Source organism: Plectropomus leopardus, chromosome 15 (assembly GCF_026936395.1).
Source record: "Plectropomus leopardus strain MGB_pleo_1.0 chromosome 15, ASM2693639v1, whole genome shotgun sequence".
NCBI classification, from domain to species: domain Eukaryota; kingdom Metazoa; phylum Chordata; class Actinopteri; order Perciformes; family Serranidae; genus Plectropomus; species Plectropomus leopardus.
Window position 1 is genome coordinate 9,419,280 of NC_142190.1, and position 27,422 is coordinate 9,446,701.

Consider the following 27,422-nt stretch of genomic DNA (forward strand, 5'->3'; position numbering starts at 1 on the left):
TAAGATGAAATAATTAGAATTTATTTCTTGAAGAGAAGTAAAAGCACCATTACACTGTACAGGTGTAGTCAAAATGGCAATATGATCGCAAGAGAGAAAACAAGGATTTACCATCAAAATATCAAGATAAACATTTGAGAAAATACAGAAAGCAAACGTAATATAAATTAAACACAATATACTAAACAGCACAAGGCAAACTGTATCACAGATTAGCAACTATCTTTTAGATTTTTTAAATCTGTAAATAATCTTTGTATTTGGTATAACTGAAGGGACAATGTGAGGGTGAAAGGAGCACAAGTAATATTTTAAAGCGTCAAAATGACAAAATAACAGTTTCCCTGAATGACACATCCATACACATTTTAAACCAAACATATCAAGAAGTATCACAGCATGCAAACCACCGACTTACCACAATATAACTTTAGAAACTAAATGCTTTACGCTCATCCCATTACTTCCCATTTAAGCACTCAATCATAATATAGTATGATGCAAGTGAGTCAAGACAGAAAAACCCAGAAGAGATCTCCAGTTATCAACTACACATTTTAAGTTGCGTGTCGGAGGAGCGGTCCGACAGCACTGTAAGGCTGCCACAGAACGACGGCACCTCAACACTTTTTCATACACTTTCGGTAACACAAGGCTTCACTTATAATTGGAATAAATGTACTCAAGAGAAACTTTTTATCCTGGCAGCTCGCTTCACCCAACATGATTTCAAACAAACACCTTCGCAATATTTAAAAGAAACGGCTTCTGCGAGACCTACCTTATTTTCAGTAATATTGTTGATCGTTTCATCAACAAATGCACATATTGGGCCACGTTTACACTGCAGAGAGAGCAGGGAAACATCAACAACACATTTTATTTAGAGTCTTCTATCAGCCTGACCTATCTGTCTTTGGACTACAGGAGGAAACCAAAGTAACTCTTTGAAGCACTACAGACCTCTTAAAAATGTTATTTCTTGGCCACAAAACACTAAATTGACGCATGTTTTTCTTTATAAATGCACAGTGAGCATTTTACTCTTAACTCCTAAAATTAAGCTTCAAGACAGTCTGCATACAGGGAGCCCAGCTAGTTGTTGGTGCTTTATATGAGAAGTTACCATAGACAAATTCATGTCCCTTGTTTTCTATGAATGCAGCACTCCGTCTAGTTTGTTTTTTTTGTGAGTGGAGTTTGCAAGTTCTCCCCATGTCTGTGTGAGTGATTCAGCTTCCTCCCATTGTCCAAAGTCATGCAAGTCAGTTAACTGAAAACTCTGTTTCCAGTGCAGGAACTTAACGAAACACAACATAATGTGCTGCCAAAGTCAGCCAGGATTCTGCTTTTTCCTCCACTGTTCTCTCATCATCTTTGTGAATGAGCTCTTAGAAATGAATTTTCAGGTTCCTTTAGGGGAACAAACGCCACAGTATGAATCCCACTTTACCGTTGTGTCTGTCGACAAGAACAACGGATATTTAGGTCAACAGATAAATAATGGTGGACATCTGAAATAAAAAGGTGTCCAGGTCCTTGCCAGTATTAGTAGAATAGAAGCTTTTCAGTGGAATCAATGATCGGAGATGAAAAGGTGTGTCAAGATTTTTCAGTGTCTGGCAGAAGGAAACACAAAAAAATGACAACTTTCCAAGGGTTAAAGTTAAGGTTATATGCTGTTATATTCCTGCACTGGAAAAGGCTGTCAATTAACCCTTCTTAAGTCCCACTCCTTTCTGCTCTGTGCTCAATATCAGCTGCGCAAGCTTGATACCCGGCAGATCCTCACTCAACATTCCCTGTTCCTGTAACACTTAGATAACATTTTAACATCTGCTAGTTAAAAGTGCTGGGAAAAAATGAAGATGGGTAAAAGATGTGACCGGCGGACTTGTGAATGTGACACTCAACACATTACATCAGCGTCACGGGACAGACGGGTTAGTTACCGACATGCTTTTAAGATAACATGAATTATTGTAAGCCAGATCAACTTCCCTTTGTTTATTTTATCTCTGTGATGCGTACGTGCTGCCCAAAAGTAACTTTTGGGGTTATACATTTGGATATGCACTATGTCTACTATCCCGTAAATATAACCTTCAAACACATACTGTAGTCCTCGCTGTTGGCCTGTTAAAGCTATATTGCCTGACGCCCAGAAACTGTCAGCACCCAACTTGACACAGAATCAGCGTGTTTCTGACCATCAACAGTAACTAAAGTGTGCACGACTTAGGATCGGCCAATTGCCAGAAGGTGGGGAAAGGTGGGGATGTTTTTCAATCTATTCTTTGATTTTGAAAACAATTGATGCCAATGTGAGCCCATGGAGAAGTTCACAACCCTATGTCCTGTGAAACAGCAGCCACTGAGAGTGTCAGGTTTGTAAGACAGGAGAGATCGAGGTGACTGGGTGAGGGGCGAAGCCTTTTGGTTGAACCCATTCTAACATAAACGCAGCGGAAATGTCTGTGACACAGCAGCTGGTGTGTGGTTACCATACAGGCTGGGCCTCAACGTTTCTCAGCTGCCTTTGCAAAGGAGAGAGAGCTGCTCCATTCATGGGCTGAATGGCCAGAAGACCTGCAGTAACTTGAGCGTCAACGCTCCTTCCTTTCTCTGTCCCAGACCCGAGCTCACCTCAGACTTGTCTCGTCTTTCTGCCAGGGCGTCTTGACTGAGTGGCAGCCATGTGCTCTGTTATCCCCCACACACTGCATTCGTGATTTCAGCTCGGGGGGGTTATCCCAGGGCATTTCACTGCTATCAAGAGTCATGTGGAGAGAGAGTGATCTGAGTGACGGGAAGAAGCAGGGAAAGATTATGCACACACTCCTCATGTTCCTGGAAAAGAACATTCTCAGGAGCAAATCTCGTCTGTTAGAATAAAAGTCAGAAGAGATGAAGCCTCTCAGAGCCTGTCATGATCATGAAAATGTAAATAAAATATTAATAATTCATTTTTTATACGCAATGCAAATGTAGACTGTACCCGGTTCACGAACACTTGGCAATATGCAGAAATCGAAAAAGTCATTCAAAACTTGGTGTGAGTTTTAGACAGCTTGGCTGCAATCATTTCTGCATGATTAAGGTTCATTGTTTGCCACTGTGTCGGCTTTTAAGGAGAAGATAAGTTTAGAATGATTTTCACCCAAACTGCATTCTCCGAGGCAATGAAAAAGTCACACTGTTCACTGCTGCCTGAAGACACTGTTCACAGCTTACAGGAAACGCGCCTCAGAGTAATCTTCTACTTGCAGAAAATGAACCGAAAAATGGGGTGAAAACACAGAAGAGCTGCTTATTACGGTGCAGAAAAGCCAGACAAGGCATTTTGAAAACTGTGAAACGTATGCATACAGCAGCTGGTATTTTTAAAATCCAATTTCCATCTGAACTCTTTTATGTCAGCCAATTTCAACATTTTTCACTTCTCAAAAAAATACTTATAAGTCCAATGCATGTTGCAAGCCAGGGTGAAGTTTTCCATCCCAAATTGCTCAGATTTAATTAAATGCTTGAATTATTAATTGTTTTTAAAATCAATGTGCAATTTTTGCATGCGACTGGTAATTATGGCAGCTGTTTTTTCTTTCAAAGGTTTTTTTGCACCACATCCGGATTTGCATATTTTTCATAAATGAGATGTAAACTGCAGTCTTACCTCAAGCAACTCGAGCGCAGAAAAGTGCGACTCAAGATACAATCTTTGTGAATGTGGAACTTCTATGTGCAAATAAACTATTGTATAGATTTGTTCAATATGGTGGACAGCAAACATCTTTACATTCAAGGCTGAATAATATCGCCTTTCTTTTTAATCTAAAAAAAAAAAAAAAAGGCTCAAGTCAAAGCTTAGTATCCAGTAAGTGTTCATCTAAAAATCCTGAAGTCCCATTCAAAAGCCTCAGACTCAAAGATCTGAGGAGCTGCAGCGGCTTTTCACTCTGGGCACAACTAGAATCTCATCCCCGTCTCGGATGCTGTAGGAATGGAGCGCCCGGCTGCCACACTTCAACTCCTCTGGTCCCACGACCGAACACATCTCTCGGTTTATATAGAAGAGCCTGATCCCGTTGGTGGGCAGCTGCAGCAGAGCTCGAAGGTGTTTCTTCAGGTCACCCACCGTCTGCTCCAGACGAAGACTAACAGCCTCCACCCTGTCGCCCCAGCGAACGTCCACCATGGTGCTGCGGGGGCTCAGGTCCACCTCCGCCAGCGGGGCCAGTTGACCGTACTTGGATACAAGGATGTGGTACCTGGGAGGAAGCAGGGCTCATGGCAGATCACTGAAAGGCTTTGCTAATTTTTTTGTTTTTTTTTAAGACTACAGAATAACAAGTTTGCAAGATGACAGTTAACCCAAAAATATAAAATACAAATGTATACTCTTACCTGTAAAGCTATTTATCAATCTAGATTTTTTTTAAGTGTGAGTTGCCAAGCTTTAGAGATATCACCCTTAAAGATGTCTGCCCTCTCTGCAATATAACAGAACTAGATGGCACTCGGCTTGTGGTGCTCAAAGCGGCAAAAAATAAAAGATCAAGAAAAGTCAAGTTATAGTTCCAGCATGTAACTCTCCATGAATTGTTTAATCTGTTGGTGTACAGGTTCAATAAAATTGAGACAATTTATAATATAATCGATGAGCTTTAGAGGTGTTTGCAGAAGGTACTGTTTTTTTTTTTTAAACTTTATGTTTTTTGATAGAAAAGATATAGTGATATAGTATAGTATAGAGAGACGGGATGACATGCAGCAAAGGGCCAAGGCTGGAATTGAACCCACGGCTGCTGCACCAAGGACACAGCCTTTGTACATAGAGCGCCCTGCTCAACCAGGTGAACTACTGGGCGCCTCCCAGTAACAAGAGGTGTTTTTATCGGCCGCTATGATATATGGAGGCAGCTGAGATGCAAGAAGTGCCCCTGTCTGGACATAACCCAGGGATGTTGCAGTTCTTATTATTTCTGGTCTTTCTGCTGGGGTGGAGGCCTTTAACGGTGAGTGGAAGAATTACATGTTATATCTACTATAGATGAAGCAGATGAGATCTATTAAAAAAAGAAAACCTCTTTCAATCAGCGACTACTGCATCTTTTCTTTTTTGTAAGTGCCAACTACCTCACCTCAGCCTAAGCAGTTCCATGCTGTATTTCAGCCTTTTCTTTACATTTCTGACATTCCCACTCAGCATATTTTAGGAGCAAATTTAAAATGGGCATAAAAACAGGTAAATGGCTTCGTGCCTCGTGTGTTTAAGTGGCAGAGAAACACCGAGTTCTCTGCCTCTTGCTTGCCGTGAGAAAGCTCTCAGCCACCTCAGGGGACTGCGTGTTCGAGATAAGGACCCAGGAACGATTAAATAAAATCCAGGAGAAAAGGCCTGTGCTTTCAAAGCTACTGTAACAGCTGGGCCAATCAAAGCAATTTCCCTTCCCTCCCCAAAAACTTCCCCACAAAGCCAGTCCCCTGGCCTGGGGTTTCTGGCCAAAACTTGTGGTCCACCATGGGAATTCTCCTCTAATGCCACAGTGCACAAAGTGCCATTCTAAGAGGAGCCATTTAGCTAAAAGGCTTCATTAAGGTGGTAAGCGTTGCATAATGGGGCAAATAATGCTGCAGGTGATAACAAGTCAGCATTCCAATTGTCTTTTCCAGCATTCTTCGCTAATGGACGGTAAAGTAGCGGCGAGAACAACAGGTATTGGAGCTAATACAGAAACTATCTAGCCCAGATCTAAACGAGCTTCTCTTTTGCCGTTTCGTCCTACCTCATTTTCTCATTTCTCTAGTTGAAAGATGACCTGCTCAAAAAGTTAAAATGTTGTTTTCCCCTTTTTTTTCTCCCAGACTCCAATCCCCACTGTTCCAGGTCCAGTCCCCTTTCAGCCCCTCTCTACTTATTCTACTGGATACTCCGACTCTCAGATTTCTTTTTCAACCCTCTTTCACTGCAACTAATCCTTCCTGTCCAGCCAACACATTTCTTTACATTTCTGTCTCCCAGTCCCACAACCCCTTTCCCAGATTATCTACAATTCTCTGCACATCCTAAAGAGATTATTGAAGCATATCGGTCTCTATCAGTCAGATTTATGGTTTGAGCTGCGTTTACAGTTACTCAAAGCCAGGCTGTGTCAGATGTGTTCACCTGAGAGGCTGTGACCAACCCTGCAGGGCTCTGATGTCTCGGGGTAGCAAGGCCACAGCCCCATCGGTGAGGAAAGGGGATAACGGCGTTCACTGCTTACCCAGCGTGTCCGACACCCCCGTAACACCGACATGCTGTCATGGTAATCTCTAGGGAACCTGGCTCCAAACCAAGACCACCAATGCATGGATGACGTATACAAACAGGGATAAGAAGTGGACTTGAACATGGCTTCTGAGAAAAAAATGTCTGAAGGTCTTCGGATGGTTTTGGCAAAGTATGATGAATATGATATCTGTGACATGATTTAATGGCTCCTGAATTTAACTGAATCAAAGTTGTTTTGTGGCAGACTTTGTGATATCAGCTAATACTTTATTGTTGTCGGAAGAATCGACATTATACGATATTGTGATAAAACTTGTGATTTGCTACCGAGCCCCTGAAAGGACATGGTGAGTAAAAAAACTGTGGGGAAAATGAGATGGTAAGAAAAAAAAATAGATGGTGGGGGAAAAATGAGATGGTTAAAAAAAAGAAAATATTACATGGTGGAAAAATTACATTGATTAAAAAATAATGGTGTAAAAAAATAGATGGTGGGGTGAAAATGAGATGGTTAAAAAAAAACTAATTACTTGGTGGCAAAATATAGATGCTGGGAAAAAATGGATGGAACAAAAAAAATAGAAATGATTAAATTAGATAATTAAAAAAATTGAGATTTTGAAAAAAAATATAGATGAATGGAAAAAATAGTGAAAAAAAATGGACAAAAAAAATGACATGATGAAAAAAATTAATGCTGGAAAAAAGTTTGCTCGGGAGAACACAAAGTTTTCTAGGGAGACTTTTTTATTTTCAACAATCTTTTTTTTCCCTCACTATCTATTTTTGTTGTCCTGGATGTCTCTTTAGGGGCTACATAATTAACATTCATATGTACAGCATAATTATCGTATACGTCTTGGATCTTCACATAATTAGGAAGACAATTCATAGCCAGGAGATTTATTCCAGCTACAGTGACATAAGAAATAAATAAATCTCTCAACTTAAGGTTTAAGGTTGACACAGTAGGTGTATACATAAAAAAAAGAAAAGAAAAAAATTCAACCTGCTACCTTGTGTATCACTTTTCCAATCAGAGAATTCCCAGCACAAAGGACTCATTGAGCAGGTAGAGACTGGTGGCATTGTCTCCCAAAGGTTAGTTTCCCCCAGTCAGAGACTACACCTTCCTTCACAAATCCCTCCAACATTCTGTCGAGGTTAAGTGGAATGCAGTCGGAGAAGAGCGCGGGCAATTATTTGACTGCTGTCAGCCTCCGAGGACGGCTTTCCAAATATTATACCACATACCGTAAATGTATTGAGGGCAAAGAGCGTGTTGGTGCTATTGCTACAACTGTACAAGTGTTCACAGGTACGAGTTATAAAAGTGGAAGACACTACTACTACATGTTCAGATTTCTGACTGATATGAGCTATAAAAATAACTTCGGCCCACTCATGTCGCACATATCATGGCTTTAAATACCTGGTGGATACAAATACACACAAAGCGCAACAACTCAGGGTCAGTGAAATCATAACGTTTGTTCTATTTCTGGCCAAGTTGTAAATAATTAAATCTTTAGACTCAATTTCCTCATTTTGTATTTAGTAATCTATATTGTAGCTGGCTGATATATCGATATCATATGATGTTGTGATACAAGACTAGATTTCGTCTTAAATTTTTAATATTTTTATATCATGAGACAAGTCTATCCCTAGTTTTAAAAGGTGCATTATAGTAAAGTGATGTCATTTTCAAAATGACTTGACTTCTTAAGCTGTTCTATAATTTGCCTTTACCCACTTAGTCATTTAGCCACATTATTAATGACTATTCATCAAAAAAGTTTTGTGAAAGCACCAAAAGTCAACTCTACAATACCACCACAATTTTTGACACTGAGGTATCTGGTTAAAAAATATAATGATATTTGATTTTCAAATTAATTCTGGTCGATTGCCAGTGCTGATACAGATATGACATATGTCTTTCCACATAATTGCAGAGAGCATCAAGTCATGTTAGTTAAATAAAACATTCGAGTCCAACGAAAAACTTAGAGCGGGTTTGAATTGGAATTAGCTGGCTTTTGTTGAGATGTTACCATTTATTTTGAGATTTTACAATGCAATGTAAAAAAAAAAATGACTCATGAAATAACACTTGTCATCTCTGAGCATTTCTAGGACTACTGAAATACTGATTTGAGACATTATAATACCAATTAAGGCCTTATTTTAAATTAATGAATTCAATGCCTTTTAAGGCTTTTTAAGGACCCGCGCAAACCCTGGGAAGTACACGCTTTTGTTTTTATGTGAACAAGAAATACCATTAAAGAGTGAAACACTAACGCTAATGGTGCCATCATTTAAAATTAGGGGTTGAGTGGGAAATAGGCGTGGGTGTGAAATACATATTGTGTGCATATTGTGTGTCTGAGTACCTCATAGGGAGTTCCTGTTCTGGGCAGTCCTGGTAGTACCGGATGAAAAGCCTCTCAGCATCCTCCCTCTCTCCATTAGACACTGCACTCCCATTCAGCAGCACCACAGATGGCAGCCTGAAGGCAGGGACATTTGGGGTATGGAGATTAGAGGCAAAATAAGAAAACATGCTGTCCTGATTGTGTAGGACAATAGAGATTTGATGTATGTGTGCGTAAGTTCAGACTCACTGTGCTAAAAGGAGGCAGCGTCTCTCATGGGTGGTGTAAGGCTGCAATAAAGGAATCCCTTTTGCTTTGACTTCCTCCAGCTTAGGGAAGAAGTTCAGCCTTTCAATGTCCTCCCATTTACTAAGCCCTGAACAACACAACATCACAGAGTTTTAGGGCCACAGAGAATACTTAGTCGAAAAATCAAACCTGCGCACAGCCTTCATCCTCCCTCTCAGACCTGAGTTGTTGAGGTTGATGCTGCGCAGGTTGGGGAAGAGCCGCTGCAGTGTTTCCTGAGTGTCATCCACAGAGTCCACACTATTATTGGCCAGAACCAGTGTGCTCAGACTCGGGTACATCTGCCCAAACTTCCTCACTTCTGCCCATTGGTGCAGCTGGTTGTCTGTGATCTGCAGCAGGCGTAGTGACGGACAGGACGTCTGGGATACTGACACAGTGTTGTAGCCATTCAGGCACAGGAAAAGCTCCTCCAGCCTGGATGATGAAGTGAATTGATTAAAACTTCAAAACATTTTTCGGGTCAAATGTGCATCTGATATATTTGTTGTGCTCATTTTTAAGCCTCTGTTTGATTTATTGGCTCTCTGTGGTTGAATCCCCACAATGAGGGCATGTCTTTGAATCTACTTTCAGGAAAGGCTGCTGTCGTTCTATAGATGAAACAATGTATTAGTTCATCTCTCCATACTGTTAACCCTTTGAAACATGAGCAAATTGGCTTGATTTAATTAGTAAAACATGGAAAGAAGGCAACAAGAAATGACCTAAATATCAGCAAGATATTTGTAAACAGTTTTTTTAAAAAGGGGAAAAAAGTGGAAAATTTGCATAAAAAAAATAAAGAGCATCATGAACATGAAATAACCTGGGAAAAACAGTGCGAAATTAAAGGAAAAATAATAAATAGAAATAATAATGCTAAATTTAATTTTATTCTGTATGCTAATTTTAAATATAAAATTTTTTAAATGCAACTTCTGGTCATTTTCCATTAGGCTTTTTTTAAAATCATTTTCTATTGATTCTTTTTTTCTAGATTTTTTTCATAAGTTCTGCAATTTATGCTAAGTTGCTGATTGCCTCTCTTTGAAAGAAATTTAACCAATCTTAGGTTTTAAAGGATTAAAAGCTTGTTAAAGGTGTCAAAAAGCAGCACAAAAGAACTGATGACAATTCAGGTTTAAAAAGGTTAACACAGGTCAATGATCTCACAATTCACTGACTTTCCTTCCCTGTTGTAGCCCTTTTTGCACAGAGATCCTGTAATACTCCTGCAACAGCAATCCCTCATATTGCCAGCTTTGCTTTCTTGCACAGAATCAAGCAAAGCCGTTATATCACTGCCCCAGTGTGTGATTTTATAAAGCATGTCGGTTTTCCAGAAGCAAAAGAGGTATGATGTGCAACGTTAAAGCATCTGCATCTAGTCTGATATACAACACAGGCAACCTGCAGCATATTTTTCACCAAAACAATGGCAATACATGGCACTAACAATCATTTACCGTCCGTTACATGGCGATTGATCGCGCCCTCTGCTCTGAGGGTAAGGAGCTCCTGGACCTCATTGTATCCCCAGTTTGCTGACATTTTTGGTTTTCTGTTCTTCTTCTTTGAGTAAGCTGCTAGCTGCTTTTTAAATAATCTTTTCAAATATCTGTACGTTCAATTCAAAAGGGCAACATCTGCATGTCTCATCACTTACTCTGGTGTGTGTTTTGTGAGTGTGTGCACTGCGTCCCAGCTGATGTGTGTGTTAATGAGGACGAGCTGTCGGAGCCTGGAGAACACCTCAGCCATGCTGGGCTCCAGCTCCACGCCGCTCAGGGGGTTCATGCTCAGATTGAGGAAGTCCAGGTGGGGGATGTTGGAAACAATGGTGCAGATCTGGCAACCCACAAGCAAAAATGAACAAATACACAAAAAAGAAACCTTGCAGAAAATTTTAAGCATATACAATGCATATAACTATCACTAATCACAGGTTTTCTCAATAAAAGTCTGGCTTTGATGAGAAGGATATAAAAGCTTCAGCTCCTTATTTGAAATCATATTCTAAATATAGCGTACACTTAAACCTTTTTTGATTTTCTTTACGTGGCTAAATACATTTTGTTGCTGACCCCTCCGTGGCAGGAGATTGTTTAGCCTTCATGCCTGTTTCTTCAAAGTGGGGGAGTGCAAACTGTCTTCTACTGTATGTATACACTAACTGAGTATAACTTTGTGTGCAGGAAAACTGCAGCGGCAACTAACAACACCAATAATCTTAAACCATGACACTGCCCCACACGTCTGATACAAATAATTCTGTCTTAAATTATAGCGGGGCCTTTGCAGTCAGTACAAATTAGATCAAAGTGATAATTTCTGTCTCTGGAGTAGCTCGGCTTTTGAGAAATATTACCGCCAAGAGTCTTTTACAGACACCCACCTCTGTCCAGTCGTTCAGTTGATTGTGGGACAGGTCGAGCTCGACCACGTGGCCACAGAAAGCTGCAATATCTGAGCCATCACCGGCTTTACTGATTCCAGAGTCACTCAGAACAAGTATGCTGGGCAGGAACAGTCGATCTGCAACAAAATGAGTTAAGCAAACTTCACTCAGCTTTTGTGCAGTAAATGTACTGATGATTATAACACTGACATAATTCTCTGCATCGTCTCTCACCTTTGACGGGGGATCCTGGTGGGCTGGGCATGACCATTACTCCTTGTCCGTAGGGGAAATTCTCTGGGTTGTATTTCTCACTGAGGACTTGGACGAATGTGTGCACCTCCTCTTCATCAGAGGACGGCTCCATGGTCCCAGCCCTGAGCAGGTCCCCAAGGAGAGACAAGGAAACACAGGGTGCAAACAACAAAGTCAGTCAATTTCTTTTCAGTTTATATTATTTTTGGAGCCTTTGATTAGTGGAGTCATTAAAACAGTTACACCAGGGCTCTGATCTATTTTCACCACGTGAAGAATAAGGCTGATGATTTTACTTAGATTAAATTGTTGCTATTGCTATTTTTTTAACCTCCTAACACCTGGGGACTGTTGTTTATAGCAAACATTAGCCAAACTAGAAATACCTGAATTGTTTTGTTTGTAAGGGGGTTGTCACTAGCTACAGATATAAAGCTGCTATGAGAAACTTTGCATGTTGCCAGCCTCAAATGGCTGCCTACAGGAACATCTGAGAAACTTCAATAATCAGAAACCATAAAAGATGATATCAGTAAATTTATTGAGTTCCTTTTAGCAGTGTGAGGATTTACTGATAAAACCATGTGACAGTCTTCACGATGAACTCATCTATTTCACCAGCTTATAACACGCAAACATAAAAACAACTTCCAGAAACAACAAACAGGGCTTTGTTGTAACTTTAACTTTCATTTGTGAGCATATTTTGTATTTCTTCCTTAGTCTTCTACGACATAAAGGGTCACACACACGCATGCCTTGTTGCTCAAAGTAAAGACAGACTCACACTGACAAATATTTAGACCTTCACATTTGTATTTTTTTTCTGAACAAGGAAAACTTGTGTGGACATTTAGTGACTGTGGAAGCAGTGTGGCCAGTTTAACCAGCATAACACTGCAGGACATTAAACAAATTCACTGAAGCATTTTGCTGCAGGGCTTTAATGTACCTCTTAGGTAATGGGGGAGTTAGTTACCTTAAAAATCCTCAATTTCAGAAGCTTAAAAAAGACAATAAACACAAAATTCTAAGTACTTTTTTGGATGAACATTTGAGAGTACTGCCCAAAAAAATTTGATATATGAGCTAAAAGATATTGCTAACAATATTCGCTAAGGGAGAAAAAGTCTGTCTTTTTCTTAGTCAGCCCAGGCAAAGAATAGAAATTAATGACTTTGAGTTGGAAATGATTATTACTGATAATAATTCTGATTAAAAGTAGTGGCAGTAGAAACCATTTCTCTTAGTCTTGTTGTTCCTGCTGGCAGAGTATGCGTTGGATAAAAAGGTCTAAAAATAACCCTTCAACATCACAGAATAACCTCCAAGACACAGAAGCAGAAACGTGAGAGGCAAAGTAGCACTGACAAGAGCAGGTGCATGGTTGACTCCAATGCACTTCTTATTAAGGCTGCACCACCTGTTCCTGCCTAAACTCATTTTGTGTAGTTCTGCAACAGTTAACCGATTAACCAGTTAGTTGATTAACACAAGTTACTTGTTAATTATTTTGATAATTGATGTTTTAAGCAAAAAACAAACAAAAAAAACAGCTTTTCTCCATTTCATATCACTATGGAATAAATATCTATCTCTATCAAGAAACAATGTAAAGAAATAATTATGAATTTTTGGACATTTTATAAACTAAACAAATGATCAAAACATTTATTGACCTTTTAATGAATATCAGATACACAGCTGCAGCCCCAACTATGTGTTTGAAAGAAAACAAGACTATATTTGCATATTTATTTATTGACAATTCTTGGTAGTTGTTTTCCATTAAGGTACGGGGCTTAGCAAACACAGGACTATTATCACTCCAAATATAAATAATTAAAATAGAGAAACTGTCCTGTCAACTTTGGCATCTAACAGCTGATAGCTCAAAGCCAGGCTGGCAACAGTGTCTAAAACATACTGCAGCCCTGCAGAAGAAACAGCAACACATGTGAATAAAAAAAAAGTTCCTGATTGTCCTGATTTAATGTATGCTGAAATTATTCAATTAGTATGCAAGGATTTATTTTTTAGAGTTATGATGATATCATTCATCACAAAGCATATAACCTTGGCCTTGTGTGCACCCCGGGTAGCCCAGGACTCACCCTCTCTCTTCAGCCCTGATCAGCCCTATCGGTTTCGAAACATCTTAAACTCAGCCCACCTGAGGTGGTGTTTTTGCAAAATGACTGAGCGTTGCGTCCGGACACTGTCTGATGTTTCTGTCATAGATAGTTTCTTGTTTCACAGATGCCCTGATTCAAACCTCTGATGTAGCAGAGACCAAAGGAAAGCCTGTTTTCAACTACACATCAGATCACAAAACTCATCTGCTGCTGAGAGAAAATGTTGATGTGAACTTTGATGAAACAAGAAGAAGAGCGTCTAAAAAAAGAGCTCAGCTGAGTTTGGGGATCAGAGAAAACCAATATACATTTGTGTAAATATAAAATGTCTGCCAGCTTGATGGTATAAATTGGAAGAGGAAGTCCTATGACTTGCAATAAATAAGTAAAGGAACAACTTGCGGGAATTTTCTTTATCTAAGGACAATTTCCTTCTATGCACCTGTCTGCCAGTTTTTGAATGGAACAAAAACAACACAGGCAAACAGACTTTGCGCTTCATAAAAAGGAGTGAATGTGCATTTTATGGCTGACAAAAGAAAGACAGAGCGACAGCTGGTTTCCTGGCAGGTTCAAGGGATACAAAAAAAAAGTTCAGTCCAACACAATACACTGACAACAAAGTATTTGATAAACATATGCCAGACTAATCTGATATTCTCCAAACATCCATTTAAAACCTATCCATATGATGTTAGCTGTCTCATCCTGTGTATTTTTTTCTACAAATATGTTGTGCAAACCTGTGTTGTCCTCTTCAGCCTTTCTTCAATTCGGCACACCTAACAAGCAGCAAGTTATTTTCTTTATAGGAATACAACTTTTAAAACTCGTCGCTGCTGCCTTCACGGTTTAGTTACTGACACAATGCTAATCCAATTTCATGGTACAGTATTACATACAAGGCGTTTTATTTAATGCCGAATTGAATGGCGACCCACGGCGATTCAAAAGCAGTCCAAAGTGCAAGCTATATCTGGCATTTAGACGTCCTGATAAGCGAGACTACATTGAACTCAAAGGTTTTTCAACAGGGTTTGGCGATACATTCTTCAAGCGAGATAAGCACATTTGGTGGTGGGGGGGCTGGCTGCGACCGAGGCCTGGCTGCCTGATGTCGCTCGTGCAAAAATAACATGGACAAAATAACAATGTAAACGTCGACATTTTGAAAGTAGAGGAGGGTACGTTTATTCACCTCACAGCCACACAATTTCACGACGGTGTCAACCTCGAAAAGATGTGCAACATGTATGAGGTTGTGCAGTAGTGTAACTTAGCTACCTTCACCTCAAACGTTAGATTGAGAAAGGTATTATGATTTCAGTGGCTGCTACAGTCGAGATATTATCATGCCCTCTCAAGCGTACATCACATGTGACTACTCATGTAATATTTTGTAACTGATACGGTATATTTCGAGACCATTGCACTCACCGTCCCCGGAACCCCCTCGGTGCTGTGTTTGTTTTTGTTGTTCTTCGGTTAGTTGACAGTTTAAGACACGCCTACTTTCCGGAAGTGACGTAGTTTAAATGTTTTTTTTTATTTTTAAACTCGTCTTCTTACTGTACATTTTTTCTTTTAAAAACTATACACACTAATCAGTAAGACATTACCGGGTCTAATATACAATTTAGTAGGCCAATATTTAAAAAAAAGTATATAAATATTATTTTTGAAGTTGGGAGCGTTTCTGATTCGTCATGCCAAAAGCTATATCGCCAAGTATTTGCGACAAATATAACCCGCAAGAATTAAATCTAGTCATTTTGAGGCAGAAACAACCTTTCAGTCACAAGATAGCGGCTGTTATCACTTTTCGGCAAGTTGAGAATGCATTTTATGCATTGCATTGGTCTTTAAAGGGTATTTACATTGGTAAAAAGGGACTGAGTGGGCAATAATCTGTCAAATATAATCACTATGAATGAAATTAAGTGATTAAGAGGCAGAAACAACTTTTCAATGATAAGACAGCAGCTGCAAATTATAGCAGGTATTTTCGGTATTTACACATGTAAAAATGACTGGAGTGATTACAATTCATCAAATACAACCCCCAAGATTTCAAAATAAATTTTGAGGCAGAAACAGCCTTTCAGTAATAAGATAGGAGCTGTAATCAGTTTTTGGCCATTTGAAAATTGCATTTTAGTTTGTATTTGTTATATTGGCTCTTCAAAAGCTATTTCAGCATGTAAAAGGAGGTAAAAGGACTGGAGTGGTTATAATCTCAGCCACGGAGCAGGTAAAATAATGCAGGCTCATAAGGATAACAGCAGTAGATACCTTTATTTTTACATTACTCATCCGTAAAGTATGATAGACTACTTTCCAAATATAAACAAGATACACATACTAAACAAAAAACATTTGAATATATGTGTTCATAGGAGGACCCATTTTACAGTTAAATTGTGAGTTAAATGACAAAATGATTAGAAAAGATTAAAATTGGGGCTGTAGTCAATATTACAATAAGAAAACAAAATGATCTTTCATGTTCAGAAACATAGTTCAGACAAGAAAAGGAAAGAAGCTGCATAGACATCTCTTTCACTGTTGCATCATTACACCATATAAAGAAAGATGGTATTTATATTCATCCTCAAGTTGCCCAAAGTTTTTCTTAATTTACAATCATGAGGCGAAATATTTGACAGTAGTTTTAATGGCATGACACAGTCCTACCCCATGCTGCCACTAGATGGCAGTCATGTTGTTTGCAGTAAACAGGTAGAAGGAAGAAGTATAGCATTTTTTAAAACACTTCACTACAACTAAAAGTCCTGCATTTTACCAGGACATCAGCTAAATGTACTTTAGATATTAAAAGTTAAAGTAAAAATTGTCCTTTTGACTGGTATATATATTAGTACATTTCTATGGCAAATACTGATGCATCAGTGCTTAAGTAGCGTTTTGCTGATGTAGCTGGTTAATGTGGAGCTTGTTTAAAGGTTCAGCATGCAGGATTTAGGGGAATATGAAAAAATAAGAATTACTGTGTTTTTGCTACCTTAGAATTAGTTTTTTTTCCATGTACATATGGGAGCAGGTCCCCATTTACAGACATCACCATGCTGCATCGTCTTTCACGTTTTTACATCAGCCACCATATTTAGCAGCCAATCAACAATAAGTGCGTTAGAAAAACACAATTTAAAAAAAAAAAAAAATCATTACTAATTCATACCTTCTAATTTCATATCTTCACTGGTTTAAATCACTGGAACAGACCTCTGCAGATAATTTGGCTCATAGTGAAAAACCTTATGAATTTTGGGATGTAAAATTAACAGAAATTAATGAGCACACATTTGCAAACAGATCTAAAAAAAAAATATCAGATTTTAAAATATATGAATTTGTGCTCAGGACACTAAGTCAACCATGACTTCGCTCCACTGCCACTTGTAGCCTATATATAACAGAAGAACTATTATGAGTTGTGGTACTGGGTATCTATAAAAGGAGATTGCACAAGTCAGAAAAATGCCTTGAGCCAGTCATCCCGTCTGTCGGGGGTTCAAGAGAGCGGAATATAATTCCAATTCACAGACAACGTAACAGTTCTCTATCTTTAACCAGTTAAACAATAGATGATTTCCTGCTGCTGTTAATAAATCCTGGTCGTTTGCTATGTCGCTCCATAATCGTCACTACTCTTTATAACAAGCAAGTTTTCCAATCTTTAACCTGCCTGACCTGTTTGTGTTTTCTGTTTGATGCAGATTACAAAGCCTTTTTTCTAGCATTTTGGCCAGGGACTACAGATGAAAAATAGCCTTTATTTGCACTGTCCTTTTTTCCCCCAATAAACTAGACTAAACAAAATGACATTTATTTGACATCCTGAAGGGTTTTACGGCTCACCAGACTCCATTAGATTTCCATCTGTTTTAAGAAATGGGACTTTTTCTGGATAGTTAGCTGTGTCATAGTTCATTACACAGTTAAGATACATGGGCGGGGGGTTCCAGAGTTTGTTTTTGGAGAAAGTATCTGAACACCAAGAGGAAGCTATGACTACAGTATTATTCACTGTCAAAACAAAACAAAAACTAACTCGTACTTTTGATGGGACTGTAGAATTACCAAGTGCCTGTTTTAAAGATTTTTCCCCGAATGGGTCCAACACCACAATGCATGCACATGGTCCAAACATGGGGTGTATCTTATGATACTGCTCATGATAATCATGACAATGGTAATATTCCTACATGTTGATATAACAACGTTACACACGGCAACAACAAGCATGGCTTAAGGCGATAATGCTGCCGACTCAGCATTGAAAATTTGAAGGCAAACGGTTATATTTATGCCGACATTTAAAACACTTCTTTTGTTGCAGTTGTATGTTCTTGAAATTAATAATCCATTTTTTTTAGGGATGCAAGATATTGGATTTTTTAATGATATCCGATTTGCCAATATATAACTGATTTGAATGACAACAGATATATATTCACCAGCAGATGGAGACAAATGCAATGCTTTTCAAGATATGTAATATTTATTTCCTGTGCAAAATAAGAAAAATAATTCAAGGTTAATGTTTTGTACGTCTTACGGAAGTCCTGAGGGGAAAGGGAGAAAACGTTTTTTTCTGGTAATCCATTTTCTAAGTTCAAAAATTTTTCTTTTCATGTGTGCAATAAATTAAAATATATATATATATATACATGGATAACATGCTGATATTATTGTGCATACCTAAATATTTTTCATTATTTTATCATATTATCAAGAATATCGTTATCCTAAAAATACACTGAAATATTTTGATATTATTTTAGAGACATATCTCCCCCCCCTATTCTAAACCAAGTTAACAGACACAAATCTGTCCCTCAGAAACTCAAACATGTCATGTCATTTCATTTTGAAGTTACCGTAACCGTTTTACCGTTCTTGCTGTTAATGCAAACATTAAGTCAATAAAAACTTACCATAATACAGTGCTTCTAAATAAAGAAAGGAGTGTAAATACATAATAATGTGATTCAGCTGACACTGTTTAGGCTGTAAAAGGAAATGATGTCATGCAGACATCCTGAGAAGACTCTCATAACTGACCTGGGGACTATTAGGCTAATCCTCATGTTGTTATTTAAGTGCAGGGATTAACTTGTAAAAGCATGCTATATTTATGCACAAAAACAAATGAAACTGGGATCACATGAGTTTATAGTTTATGAACATGTTACAAGGGTGTTCGACAGTATATAAGTGGTGCACGGTGTGAGTCAGGCCAAAACTGAGTCCAGAAAGAGCGAGGGAGATAAGACAGGACGAGAGGGAGTGGCCAAACACTCTCCTAATCCAGAATGATCCAGTGAGTCAACCTTAGTCCAGATTAATCTACCAGTACCTCACTGTCTGTGGGACAGAGGGGATATAAACAAAAAAACAAGAGGCAGAAGAGTCCAGACAAGCTGCTGGATCTTTTTGTCCACTAAAACTTTAATTTCTCCTTTTTGCTTCTATTGGATTATCACTGTATCACAACAAGAGGGACGGCAGCTGAGACACATGGCGCTCCTGAAGTCAGGCTGGCTGTGGAGACAGAGTGAGTAGATACAGGACAATTTTTTAATCAAAGATCAAGAAACACGGGGGGGGCGGGTGAATACTCTGCCTGTTATGATAAGGAGCACAATTTCAATTTCTCCAGTGTGAGAATTTCCAGTTTTTCTCTTATCTCGTTATTAACTTTTGGAAGATGACGTCTTGGTGTCTGGGAACTCAATATTTGGTATTAAAAATGTTAGGGGGATTTCATGCTTTAGTCCGAAGTTAACAGTAGAGGGACAGGAAATGAGGGGAGAGAGAGACAGAGGGGGTGTACAAAAACACTGAAGGCCAGACTCAAACTACAAACTCAAACTCTACTCTGAGGACACAAATTTAACACATTTTCTGACATTTTGTAGGATAAAAGATGTATGGATTTATTATTGATCAAGTAAATGGTTCCCTTTTTCTATTACTGTGTAAACTGACAATCCCATAAGTGACATATTTTATGGATATTTCAAATCATCTTCAATACATAACAATAACAGTACAGAAAAAATGATAAAATGTACAATTGACCCAAAAAGTAAAAATAATAACAGCAGGAAGTTTGTGTAAAGTGAGCTATTTGGTTACATTTTAATCTGATTATTCCTGTGAATAGTGCATCAGAGATTCGTTTTTGTGATATTTTTAGGAACTTTTTATAGGATTCTCTCTACACATAATATATTTTCAAACTTTAGCAGTCATTTTTGACAAATTCATTCCTGTGCGATCTTTTTGAGTTTATATCTTGAATTATAATCTAATCTTTAAAAGTAATTATTTATATACATGTTTAATTTAGTTATTTTTCACCCAGAAATGAATAAAATGCTGAGTTTTAGGCCGACTGTATTTCTATAAAAAGTTTCTTACACCCCTTAAAATCAGGAAGGCCTTGTGCTCCCCTGTAAAGCTTTGGGATCAGGACCTCAGGCTTAACCAGCAGATTATGTCATGATATGTTTTCTACTTTAGTATTTCAACAAGCATTCATTAAAATATTAAAATACATCAATAAAAATGTCATCTTGGTTGATTCAGAAATCAAACATTTGATCTTCAAGTTACAGAACGACTCCAGCAGCCGAGCGAGCACCAGATATGCACTATAGACTAACAAATTATTGATTTCTCACACTAGTGTTGATATTGCGTTTTAAGAAATCTGATGATTAAATATCAAACCATGGTCATCCTTTTAAATACACAAACATTTTTATAACGGCCTCTTGAATTTAGTTATTAAAGAACTGTTAACGTGAACCGAAAAAAAGAACGTTTTGCACCTAAATGAATTAACAGAGGCACTATTTTAAAGTGCTTCAAACATATTTTTAGAATTTATGTTCTACAACTGCTGTCTTGACATATATTCAGATACAGATGTATTTATGATCAGATAATATCCATCAGACTTAACTGTCACTCTCAAATATGTCCCACTGTGGTTGTCCAGATGTTTCCACATTCATATAACAAAAAATCCTTAACTTAATTTCACCATTCAAAATTAAATTGAACTTCAATCAGATATACTGAGCATTTTCTAGAAAGTAAAAACTGTACCTGTTATGAAACTCCAACCTTTGTAACTTGTAATCCCATTATTTGTCCCTGGCCATGTCCTTAAGTGGCTTACGCCGCTGAGTCAGTCACGATGTGTCTGCTTGATTGTTTTTTTTCTTTTTTTTACCAAGTTGCTAATTTCCCCTTCAAGGTGAAACACTAATGGTACACTGTGACATGTGTCTCCTCTCTAGCGTCCTATCTAAAACGCTGGAAGTTAAACTGGTGTGACCTCTGGATAGATGGGAGTCTTTGCTTTTACAAGACTGACAGCAGGCGAGAGCTGGAGCACCGCGTCAGCCTCAAGATGTCATGCGTAGATGTGAGGTCTGGCCTGGAGTGTGGAGGTACAGCACGCTGCTGGTCAACCTTTCCTGCAGATCCATTGTTTTTGGGGTTATTTTTTATGTTATCGAGCACTGCTCAAACTCACAAACTTTTATCTTAAGGCTGTCTGTAGCGATGATTATTTTTAACGATGTCACAAAAACAATGCCTGAAATGACTGCATATGAAAGGAGTCACTTTGAGTGACAAACCCAAGGATTTAGTTATCTCATCTACCAGCTGCAGCTACTTTTTAGCTAATAAACCCACTGTGCACTACCAGACCCGCAGCACAGAGCAGATCGACACAGTTAGAGGCATGCTGGTGAACATTTAGCAGCTGAAAAGCCAGATATTTCCCTCAGGAGTTGGGGGAGACTAAAAACACCACACCAGGAGCTGAAAAATGTTGCAGGGCTCCTGTCTGGAAATGTTAAATGATCTCTTGACTGGGTTTTAATTTAGGGGAAGCCATGACTTCAATAAGTATTTTACTGACATAAAGAAGGCCGTCACATAAAACTAGTCTCTCTCTGCTGTAGAAAGACTACAATAATACTTTTGAAATCGGTATTGACTAGAGAAAACAAGTAAAAAGGGTGCTTTTGCTCAAGAGGTCCTTCCTTCCATCAGCCATCAGGCTATACAACACCAGCCTTAGCCAACAATAACCTGGACTCACTACAATCAAAAGTTTCTGCCAGTTGCTGTACATTTTTTTCTTCTTCTTTGATACATGCCTATTTGTGCACTTTTGTATATTTTATATTTTGTATATATTGATATTTTATATATTTTTTCTGTACACACGGCTGCTGTGACAAGCTAATTTCCCACAAGTGGGATAAATAAACGTGTCTAAGTCTAAGTCTAAGTCTAAGAGGTAAAAAACCTACAACTCCCAGAATGCTACACGTCTGATCAGACCAATAAACACTCCCGCTGGTGGGTGACGTAATGTGGACTGGTCCATGTGAAACAACAGCAGCTGGCCGATTCTCATATTACAGTAAAAGAGTAAACTAAATCATGTTTCTGAAAGGATTTGAGGTGAGAAATATGCAACCAAGAAACAGATTCTTAGTTTATATTTGATCAGGGCTGCTTAGTTTTTCCATTTGATCTCTGCGTTTTCGATCTCAGTGCAGGAAGCAGTATGGTGCCGACTTCCTGTTCACAAACGTACACTTTTACAGCTAAAAAATATGTTTCTATTTTTCTCCTAAAATGTTTTCAGAAAGTGCACTAACAAAATCTTGATTTATATTCAGTCAATACTGCCTAGTTTTACCATTTGATTGGATTATGTGCAACTTTGAGAGCAAGACAATTTGCAAAATTTGACCTAAAACAGTCAGTATACTGACATATATCTGCGTGTATATGCATATTTTTAAAAGTCTGATTTTAGGGGTTACCAATGACTGCAGTTACATGGAAAATCATTTCTCTCTTAAAATGCAGTGCAGACGGAGAATGGAGCTCTGCAAAAAGTTCAGATAACAAAAATAAGTAAAAATGATAATAGTAGACGATAATCTTAGTAATCCATCATTTCCTAAGTAAAACACTATGTTGATTTCTCATATACCAACTGCAATAACAGAGTAAAATAAAGATTAGTTTGTAATATAGATGCTATATAATCAGTATTTAGCATGGAGCTGGGGAACAGCTTTTGTTTAATGATTTCTCTGCAGGGGCTTTAAACAGCCAAGCAGCATGAGACCATTTTACAGAACCAGATGCTTCCTATAGTGCAACCGCACTTCACCACACTGCGCACAACTTAAGAAAAATCCAAAGTGGTTTCACAAAAATAAGAATAAACCAAATGCCTTTCGTGGCCTCACAGATATCAACTTTGTACTCCCTAAAGCTTCTTATAGACAACATGACATGACAACGTGGCTGAAGCTGTTCTGAAGGACTACCGCTTAAAATAATAGAAAGAATATGTCCAAAATGTTATTAAAATTGTTTGTTCTTCCTATTTATATAAACACCAAAATCAATTGCGCGTATATAAACGTCTTTCTGTTGTGTGACAGTAGACTACTAGTTAGCTCAGTCTGAAAACATTAATGGTATTTCAAAGTTTATTTCGTAAATGTTATAAAGGTGTGCAACTAAGTCGGATGTTTTTTTTTATTTTCTGGTTTAGTTTGTCTAATTTGGTTTTATTTTAATTTATTTTTTCCCTTTTTCTGACAGTGGATCCTTTTTATATTTATATAATTTGTATTTTTGAATAAAGTCTAAAGGTCAGTATATTTGAATGTTAAAACAAATAAAAATTCAAATTACAAAAAATAATAATAATAATAATAATAAAGGTGTGTATCTTCATGTTTTATTGTCTAAGTAAAAGATTCTTAGTTTAATTTTATGTGTAACAGTCAATATAAACATATCATCTGAAGAGTATAATTTCATTGTAAAGCCACAAATTACCCAAAGACTTCAGTCTTTCTCTAAGTTTTTGACTGACAGAAGAATGATGACTAACTTTTGGGTAAATTACGTCTTTAACTTGTTTTTGGGCTGCAGGTGTGACTCCACCAGAGAGTAACCCGAGGGAGAATCTCATTGTGGTTCAGCTCGCAAACGGCTCAACAGTCAACCTGTGTGCTAACAGCGAGGATGAGTCCATGTAGGTACTCTCACTGCACTCGTGTCCTCTATGCTCTGCTTCCCTTTACATCCATCCATCAGGTCTTCATTCCTGTTCACGTCTTTTTCAGAGCGTGGAAACTGACTCTGCTGGACACCAGGAGAAACCCGGTGAGTGATTGATCGAGTGTTCTCTGTAAGCGCCGAGACACGATCTGTTCACGCTCATTGGTGTTTGGTTTTTCCACCTCGGTGCTGAAAGGTTTTTTTCTCTCCCTGCAGGTGTTCACATACGACCCATATGATGACTCCTACCAGGCTGTGCCCATCAACAACTACCATACCGTCTACATCACACCTGGAGCAGGACCAGGTATGTTACCATGGTGATGCAGGGCACATGAAAGCTAACCCCAAAATACTGTGAATCTGACTTGGCAACCATTGACTCATGTTTAACAGGGTTCCTGCAGCTTAAGGCAAAGTAGATTTAGATTTAAAGTGCTTGTTTTCCACTGAGACAACACTGCATTTACAGCAAGGATTGAGCCATCAAAACTGGGTATTTTAATCCAAAATAAGACCTTTCTCTAACCATAACCAAGCCGTTTTTGTGCCTAAATCTAACCACATGTTAAGTACAATTGTTGAAACTTACTGAAACATTAAGGTTCATTGTATCTGCTACATAACAATGTACAAATGTAACATATCCACTGCTTACAGGAATGTACAATGGCAACATTTATTCAAGCAATTGCGTTGGAAAACTACATAAAACAAAACAAAAAATAGAAAACTGCACAAATGTAGGCTATAAAAATCAAAATTGCAGAAAATATATTTTGTGCATACAGTGGGGGAACTTGGACTCATGACCTCAGTATTTCTAAACCTCTGGTTACGGCCCTGGTAGTCCTTAATCTGCATGCAACAACAGTGTTCCTCAAAACAGGACATTCAACACAGAGCACCACGGCGGGTGTACATATACATTAATGCATTCACAACAGAGTATAGCCCACACAGCATCCATACTGCCTTCATCACTGACACAAACACCACAAACACACTTGCATGCTTTAAACTGACCTCTTCCTCGCGGATCCTCGGCTGCTTCCTCGTCCTCTGCTGTATCTTCCTGTCGATCATGTAATCCATGTAGACATGTAATCCAGAGGAATCCGACACAAGTTTCAAACTTTCAGTATATCAGCCTATAGGCTATTTTTCACCGCCACTTCTCAAACGCCGCCACGTCGCTTCCTCTATCACGTGATTCACCTCCACACCTGCTGGGCGCGCGGCCTAATCAGACTGTGGAGCATTTGATTTGTGTCACCTGGCGTGTCCGCCGGGCGGTGCATTGAGTCAAATACCAAAGAACAAAGCAACCATAAACATTATACAGTTGAAGAATACTGTGATACTAGCAATATGTGTAATGTGTATTATAGTGCAATATTTCAGATTCGTTTATGTATCAGTAGGCCTACCGAATGCTTTTGGCCAAGTCTTAAAAAATACTCCATCAAAATTCAAATGTTACCTAATTAAAAATACAGAACGCAGAATCTACTAAAAGTATTAAAAGTACTCATTATGCAGAGTGCTATAACCTATTATTATAGAATATTAGCCTATATTATTCTATGTTTTGTCACTAACAAATAAACGTAGGAGCATTTTTATGTTGTAGTTGGTTAATGTGGAGCCAGTTTTAGATACTCTGTATACAATTGGGTAAATTTAATATTAAAATACTGCATTATATCATATAAGCATATCATGTCTTTATTTATAAAGTAATTGGCAACTCTAAGTATCAGGAATTGGTGTGGTAATAAGTATTTCCTCTGACATGTAATGAGTTTAAATAGGCCTAAAAAGTAATGCACAATGACAATACTCAAGGAAAGTAAGAGTATGTCAAAACTGTAACTACAGCACTTGGGTAAATGTACATTATTTACCATTATATCCCCTATTGCATGAACATTGGTGGAAACACCTGCAATGCAATTGAGCCCAGACAGCAGTTCAGTCCAGTCCTACATAATGCATCGTGCCAAATGCAATTTGTAATTTATTTATTTAAAAAAGGGACAGTGTACATTAATCCACATTTAAACAAATGTAAATGCTGGTTGCATTCAGCTAAGGAGCTATTTCTCATCTGTAGTCCCTTACCTTGCCTTACATTTAAATCTTTTAAGAACAGATCAAAACATTTTAGGGCATTAAGAATTAAGGAATAGGCATCTTCCCGCTTTTACATCTTTGAATTCAATCTGTTTTGTGTGAAACAAAGGTAAGCACAACAAAATCCAGAGGATTTTAGAGCATTTCTATGGAAAAAAAATGAAGGTTTCAGTGGCATCCAATATCACATGTATCTGATGTTCAATTTATCTGACTTACAGCATTAGAAAATATCTGTTTGTATACGTAAATGCATATCAGTGCATAATGCACAACATTTTATTTTTTAAGGACATGTTAAACTGTTAGTGGTAAAAGTCAAACAGTGTCAGTTTTCTGCAGTTCTGGCTCAGAGCTGAGCTCCCCTTTTACCAAACATGGATCAGGCAACAAATTATACATAAACATTAGGTAAATGTGTCTTCCCTGTGTCTTTCTTTAAGGAACCCACCAGGTGGTTGTTCACAGGGACCCATTTGATGGAGTTTTTGAGCATCTAGCACTGGGATTACTGGCAGGCATGGCTGCAGGGACAGCCATGCGATCCTTCCTCTGGATGCCCATCTTTTTCTGCTGAGATGATCTCCATTACTGACATGACAGCGCTGCACACAACCTGTGTGGGATCCAAAATGACATCAGCATGTGTAGAAAAGCCTCATCTTTTGTATCCTTACTTTTCAAATCATGTCTGCTGCTCTTATGTGGACTTTGCATGTAAGAAGCTGAAAAGGATGTTGTAATTATGCTCTTTGTGCTTGTACATACAAAACACTGAATCATGTGCATATGCATCATCAGAAAGTTGATTTTGTATGTGACTGTTCTTTAAACTGCTGCCTGAATTTTACTCTTGATAGCTTGATATAAGTGTAGTTATAAAATATGTAGCGTGTTCTAGGAAATAAATTGACATATTAGAATATGATAAAGGACAGTGAGCTACAATTATTGTTTCATTGCACACAACAAAGCACAATTAATGCTTTGGATGAAAACACCCTGATGACGACAATGAAATTAAGTTTAAGTTTCCACAAAAAGCTAGTAAAAGGACCCTGAGTAAAGATTTGTATGCCTCTGTACCCCGTAAAGCTGTGCCCAGGATGTCCTGTTTTTGGGTTGTGTATGTGTCCCACTCTCGTGAACATGATATGACGCCATGAGGGAATTTCTTCAAATTTGGCACAAACGTCCACCTGAACTCAGGGTGACTGACTGGAATTTGGTGGTCATAGGTCACTGTGACGCTAATTGCAACAAAATTTCACATAAATGTCCAATTAAAATGAAGTAATCAAGTGATGACATTTCAAATCCAACTTCACCGTGGCATCATAATGTTCTGCAAAATACTTTTTGGCCATTATCTGACATCAAATCTCAGGAACAGAAGGGGAAACATT

At 38.2% G+C, this 27,422-nt stretch overlaps 2 protein-coding genes across 3 annotated transcripts; one reads left to right on the forward strand and one right to left on the reverse strand.

Moving 5' to 3' along the window:
* Nucleotides 1-25,287, reverse strand: LOC121952316 (tubulin-specific chaperone cofactor E-like protein). Of its 2 annotated transcripts, none has more exons than XM_042498899.2 (8): nt 24,907-25,287; nt 11,579-11,721; nt 11,342-11,481; nt 10,613-10,794; nt 9,125-9,381; nt 8,905-9,031; nt 8,674-8,790; nt 1-4,268 (listed from the first exon to the last, which is right to left on the reverse strand). In XM_042498899.2, exons 2-8 carry the CDS (start codon nt 11,709-11,711, stop codon nt 3,923-3,925), a joined length of 1,302 nt encoding a protein of 433 aa, XP_042354833.1. In that variant the 5' UTR covers nt 11,712-11,721; nt 24,907-25,287; the 3' UTR covers nt 1-3,922. The 2 variants fall into 2 exon arrangements, with proteins under 2 accessions (XP_042354833.1, XP_042354834.1); XM_042498900.2 differs by lacking the exon at nt 24,907-25,287 and adding an exon at nt 15,172-15,240.
* On the forward strand, nt 19,087-26,948 carry plekhb1 (pleckstrin homology domain containing B1). The gene is made up of 6 exons (XM_042498901.2): nt 19,087-19,312; nt 21,069-21,221; nt 23,752-23,854; nt 23,946-23,985; nt 24,097-24,187; nt 26,460-26,948. Exons 1-6 carry the CDS (start codon nt 19,276-19,278, stop codon nt 26,591-26,593), a joined length of 558 nt encoding a protein of 185 aa, XP_042354835.1. The 5' UTR covers nt 19,087-19,275; the 3' UTR covers nt 26,594-26,948.
* Nucleotides 26,949-27,422: the final 474 nt, after the last annotated feature.